The sequence below is a fragment of the Sycon ciliatum genome, chromosome 2, assembly GCF_964019385.1.
Source record: "Sycon ciliatum chromosome 2, ocSycCili1.1, whole genome shotgun sequence".
Taxonomy (NCBI): Eukaryota; Metazoa; Porifera; class Calcarea; order Leucosolenida; family Sycettidae; genus Sycon; species Sycon ciliatum.
Window position 1 is genome coordinate 37,681,398 of NC_088644.1, and position 6,044 is coordinate 37,687,441.

A 6,044-nucleotide genomic window follows, 5' to 3' on the forward strand; every position below is an offset into this window, starting at 1 on the left:
ACTGGTGATGGTATTGGTAGAGCCTAGGGCCCAGTAGGGGTAGGCCCACGCATCTTGTCCTGAATTGACAGACGTACAATGTACAATACGACGTGTACATGTAAATGCAGGATAGCTCTCAAGTGAAGTGACTCAGGAATGAAAGGAAATCCACAACATACTACAAGTACATGTATGTTGCTTATTTCCTTTCATTCCTAGTAGTACTAAATGTGGTATGTTGTTTGATAGTATGCTCTGTATTGATTGTCTCATTATGTACATGTAGTTGGCGCCACTAACGCTTTCTTGGACTTGGGTGCTATATTTGCCACTGCTCTGACCGCCAAAGTGCCAGATATACAATGTATAAGGACTTGCTTGCTGTGGGTTCAATCACCGCTGTATTCGACTTGAAATGTAATGGTACGAAAGGCCTAGTCAAAACTACAATGGCTTCTGTGCTTCGTTTGTTGGCTTTCATTCTTAGATCGATATTATGTACACGTACACTGCAATGAATGGAGCATCCTTCTTGATAGCGTTATTCGTATTACTGTAGTAAGGATGCTGCATCCAGTATTAGTGAGGATTGGAGTAGTAAGAACTGTCAATTGCTGGAGGGATCATGAGGTGTTTGCCAGCGGAAATTATAGGGCTGTACTGAGGGTGTTCTGCCTTACTCGATTCGCGATTCGCACTTGTTGATTTAGCATTATGCCACCACTTACCATTGCCATAGTAGTATATTAGTACAGTGTACAAGTACAACGGCTATGTACTGTCATGTGCCATGCACTGTCGACTTGGCTGTCCACAAAATGCCTATGGGTTTGTTACGAATGTCTTAGCTTCATCTCTGGCACCTTTGACCAGTATGAGGAGAGTCAATCATTGAGTCATTGAATAGAATGCGTCTCTCGGTGTTCGCAAGACCAGGAAGCAGCATCAAGTTCTTATCATGGCATTATAACTTCTGCCCGTAGTCTGAAATATTAAAATGTCTACCTGCCCACGCCGACCTAGACGAGGGTACATGTTTGTATGATGTAGATTGAAGTATTGAATCTTCCGTAATGCTTGAATACGCTTCCTTCCATGAACTGTCTCTCAGTTGGCGTCGGAAGGCTGAAGCCGAACCAGGTACGTACATGTATGACTGTACTCGACACATAGTTGTATTACAATCAGGAAAATGTGAGAACAACAATGGACAAAGAACTCAATGGATTCAAATGTGATTTTAATGTAATGATTATGTACATGTAACTGTACTACTACCAGCGGGTGCATGTGTGCTGTTCAGACCAGACATGGCTTGGGAGACACATTCTCCGCATGCCCATGCGCATTGCAGCAGTGAAATTCAGTCACATCGCTACTGTTACTCGCTGTCAGACTAACGCTATCCATTTGTATGGTGCAGGGGCGGAGAGGAGAGCAGCTGAACTCACCCGCCACGGCACTAGACACAGTCCCCTGACTGTTCTGGATTATGATACTGTCCATCGCTACACCGCCGCTCGTCGAGTTCAGGCACGGAGGAAAGGCCGGACACCAGAAAGCATCTACCACGAACGCTGTTCCGACGTCGTGAAAACTAGCCCCTGCAATCGTGAGGTTGGACATCTGTCCTCTACCCGCCTGCGTGGCTAATATCCGAATAGCATTGAGAGTGCCGCGGAAACTGTCTCCCTCCATAGTAACATTGCTGACCATCCCGTCCTGCAGTACTAGTGTATAACCTGAGTTTCCACCTATCAATTTCATGCTGTTGGTATGAAGTCCCGTTCGAGAGCTGGCTCCCAACGGGTCGTGCATGAATAGATTCTCACCAGACGTGCGAAATGTGCAACCAGACGCCATCACCGTGGAGTTCGTCACGACGAGTCCGTGAGAAATGTGTGTCTGCCGCTGGAATACCAGCCGGGATATATCGGTGGTGTCGGAACCACTGGAGAAGATGTTCACGTTGCAAAGTTTGACAAGCTGTTGGATAGGCTGGCCTATAATCAACACGGCCACACCGAAGGACCCACGAAACGTGATGTTAGTAATTAACCCACCTCCGCTGGCCTCCTTTGCAGACGTTTGCTGCGCGAGAAGCAGCAATGCCGGACCATTAATGCCCAATGGGATGTTCTCTCCCAGTCCGAAGTTCAAGGGATAATCCTGCTTGTCGTCTTCCACGCTCCGGCCCTGTATAGATCCCTGCCCATCTCCCGTGATGGTGAAATTGTCCATTCTTTCGACTGTGATGAAGGCTCTCGCACCGCCCCACGCTGATGCCTTTCTGGGCGAGAGCAATTTGCCAAGGATTCTAAATATGCAGCTGGCACAGTGGGGTATTGTCAGTGGATCGACCAGGTAGGTGCCATTAGGCACGCACACCTGCGCGTACATAATGATGCTGACTCGGGAGCAGTTCGAAAAGGCGTCGACAAATGCCTGCGTGTCGTTGTGCCGCCCGTCGCCCTTGGCACCGAAGTCCATAACGTTGAACGCACCTATCAGGAAGGGTTCGCACTGAACACCATGCGGCTTCGGCGCATCAGTTGAAGTCCCTAGGTGATCATCAGGTTCCAAATCAGAACTAGGTATTATTTCCCTCGCTACTGTACCTAGCACGGTACTATTAGTGTTGGCGTGATCAGATGGTACGATTGCCACGGATAATCTGGGTACATTCAGTCCAATGAAACAAGCCACAGCAGCGATCAGGAACTCCATTTCAAGATCAACGGCGTCACAGCTTACAAGAGAGCGGAATCTAACGAACGATATACTATTTCTTCACAGTCATTCAAAGGTCGCCCCCCAAATCAACTTAGGGAGCATCTCATAAGTTCGCATTTATTTTGCAAACGTAACGCATTTCGAATAGACTTTACCCCCCTACCTCCCCCCTCTATTCGAAAGTCTTATCGCACATTTTCTGTGTTTATCTACTGTACACATCCATGCCCCATACTATGGTATGCTTATGTACATGATTGTACAGTCATGTACAATCAATGACAGGTACACGCACATAAACATAGTTCCTCCACAACAACTGTACTGCTGTAAACCTGTAAACGCTGGCCAGGTACATGGTTTGATCAGGCTGGTGTGACATTTGACACCTCTGAGTAGCCTGCATGCATGCAGTGCAAGGGTTAGCTGATCTGCAAACACAGGTACTAGATCTCCACCTAAACACACTCATTTGCTGCAAGGATCTAGCACGGAAGTAGATTGTACAGTTCCAGAAAATGTGCGGACAGTCATTTTTCTATTCGAAAAGGGCGCTACCCCCCTACCCCCGTTTCGAAATGCGTTACGTTTAGAAACAAAATGCGAACTTATGAGATGCTCCCTTAGAAGAATCAGCGCAGTTTCATTCAAATGTCTATGAAAACACTTCCTCAGGCAGGCACAACAGCCTCCCACCTCTGCTGGATCCAGAAACAGCCTCCGCACGAGATCTCCCGTTCTGGCTGTATCCAAGAAGATTAGACAACAAAAATTACGCTGACTGACCCATTGTCATGAATACGATCGAATACAGTGACAACATCGCGATGTCTGTGACAGTGTGTGAGTCGGTTCTACGGGAGGGTTGGCACATGTAAAAGGGACAGTGGAATCAATTCTGGGTACAAGCATTATGTACATGATGTACACAAAGGCACACAATGAAAACCTTGGCAAATTTATTCCGTTGTGACTCCGAGTTTCATGGCTGAACCAATCATCAGACAACGATATATTCGATATTGTGCGCCATCACGCAATCAATCCTCCTCCCCTGTTTCTCATCCACCCTCTCCCTCACGCACCCTGTCTGTTTGTGTATCAGTCTGTCTGAGGCTGTCTTTCTGTCTGACGCTGTCTGTCTGTTTGTATGTATGGCTCTCTGTCTCTCTCTCTCTCTCTCTCTCTCTCTCTCTCTCTCTCTCTCTCTCTCTCTCTCTCTCTCTCTCTCTCTCTCTCTCTCTCTCTCTCTGTCTCTCTGTCTTTCTCTCTCTCTGTGTCTCTCTGTCTCTCTCTGTGTCTGTCTCTGCCTCTCGCTCTGTCTCTCTCTGTCTCTCTTTCTCTCTCTGTCTCTCTCTGTCTGTCTCTGTCTGTCTGTGTGTCTCTCTCTTGCTTTCTCTCTCTCTCTCTCTCTCTCTCTCTCTCTCTCTCTCTCTCTCTCTATCTATCTATCTATCTATACAGTATTATGCTCCCTAGCGTCAGCAATGTCGTTAGGTTGAGCACTCTTACCTTAGCGCGAACCCTTGCCGCTCGCCTTGTGCAACGCTCACTGCTCTTGGAGCATTTCGAGCACTCTTGGCGGGGTTTGCTTCACGGAAACGTATTTCATTGCGAAGAGCTGCGCTTTGGTCCTCTGAGCTGTGCTGAGGAGCTCTAACAGAGCGACACAGTTGCTGTTCATGTGAGAGGCCTGGCAACGTCCTGAAAAAGATCTTCAACCGACATAACGTGAAGGTTAGCTATTCATGTATGCCCAACATCGCAGCGATTATTAGTGGGCACAACAAGCGGCAACTGATACAAGAACCTCCTGAAAAGCCTTGCAATTGTAGAAAAAAGCAGGAATGCCCCATGGAAGGACGTTGCCAGGCCTCTCACATCATCTATGAAGCACACGTCACCAGCCAGGATGAGCTCAGGACATACATCGGCTCAGCAGAGACAACGTTCAAAACAAGATACAACAACCACACGATGTCCTTCCGCCACGAAAAGTACCGCACTAACACGGAGCTCTCCAAACACCTCTGGAAAAAGAAAAACGACGACAAAGAGTATCACCTGTCCTGGAGAATCAAGGACAAGGCCAGCTCCTACAACCCCGCAACGAAGAGATGTTGCCTTTGCACCACGGAGAAGGTGCGTATACTCACTGCTGACAAGACCAAAATCCTCAACAAGCGAAGTGAAATCATCGCCAAATGTCGTCATGCAAACAAATACCGGCTCGCTAAGTATAACGGAATCACGTAAAACCGGACATGGGCAGAGCAACCTGATGCCCAATGAAACCAGACACACTGCACCATTATTGTTATGATTAACGCCAAATATAGCACCGTAATGGCCTTACACCCCCTGACGCCAGGCATGCGCTAGTTAACTCCAGATTTACATGCTCCATTCAGCGCTTGTCACAGTAATGGACAATTGATATCAATATTTTACACTGCCTGCACCTAGCAGTAACTCTTCACTCTTCACACTTCACGCTTTCTTTTTGTGCGCCTTGCTGTGTGGTTGTGTATTTCTTTAGTGGACCTGACAGCCCTGTTTTAGTTAGAAAAGTTGCCTGACGATTGAAAAACTCAAGAAACTCGGAGTAGCAACGGATTGTGTTTTCTTGGTGAGGACCGCTTCCATTGTATCTATAATATCTATCTATCTATCTATCTACAAATATTACACAGCAATGAACCAAACAAGTCTCATTCCACTGGTACTTCGACTTTCGTGTCAGAACACTTCATCAGACAGCATATGACCAAGACTAACAATCACAGTTAATTTTCTTTTTATACGGAGAAGGGGAGAAGGGGGCAAAGGTGATGGCGGTACATTTCAATAGCGCGAGGGAAAGGGATGACAAAATCAACGTGATTATAAGAGGAAAAAGATGTTGAGAGTATAGAGCATAGCCAGGGTAGAGAAACAGCGCGATTTTCTGGCAACACATCAGTACAGATTTGTGCTGCATTGTTACACATCAAATTGTGACCTAGGGCGGTAAAAAGGGTGATCTATCTATCTATCTATCTATCTATCTATCTATCTATCTATCTATCTATCTATCTATCTATCTATCTATCTAGCGCAGATTGAGTATCTATCTATCTATCTATCTATCTATCCATCTACTGATCTATCTATCTATCTATCTATCTATCTATCTATCTATCTATCTAGCGCAGATTGAGTATCTATCTATCTATCTATCTATCCATCTACTGATCTATCTATCTATCTATCTATCTATCTATCTACAAGTATCTATCTCTGTCCCTCTCTGTCTCTACCTCTCTCCGTCTCTTTCTCTCTGTCTGTCT

General features: G+C 46.2%; 2 protein-coding genes across 2 annotated transcripts in view; one reads left to right on the plus strand and one right to left on the minus strand.

The window, feature by feature from the left end:
- Positions 1-851: 851 nt before the first annotated feature.
- LOC135809951 (uncharacterized) lies at positions 852-2,788 on the minus strand. Its single transcript, XM_065323399.1, has one exon. The coding sequence runs from the start codon at positions 2,707-2,709 to the stop codon at positions 1,282-1,284; it is 1,428 nt and encodes a 475-aa protein (XP_065179471.1). The 5' UTR covers positions 2,710-2,788; the 3' UTR covers positions 852-1,281.
- A 1,781-nt stretch (positions 2,789-4,569) lies between these two features.
- LOC135810565 (craniofacial development protein 2-like) overlaps positions 4,570-6,044 on the plus strand; it is a 2,482-nt gene continuing 1,007 nt past the window's right edge. The window contains exon 1 of the mRNA XM_065324058.1: positions 4,570-4,903. Within this exon, the coding sequence (XP_065180130.1) occupies positions 4,570-4,903 (334 nt within the window). The remainder of the gene's footprint in view (positions 4,904-6,044) is intronic.

Excerpts from the sequence above, each read along its gene's own strand:
- LOC135809951 (XM_065323399.1), bottom strand. The coding sequence starts at position 2,709 with ATGGAGTTCCTGATCGCTGCTGTGGCTTGTTTCATTGGACTGAATGTA.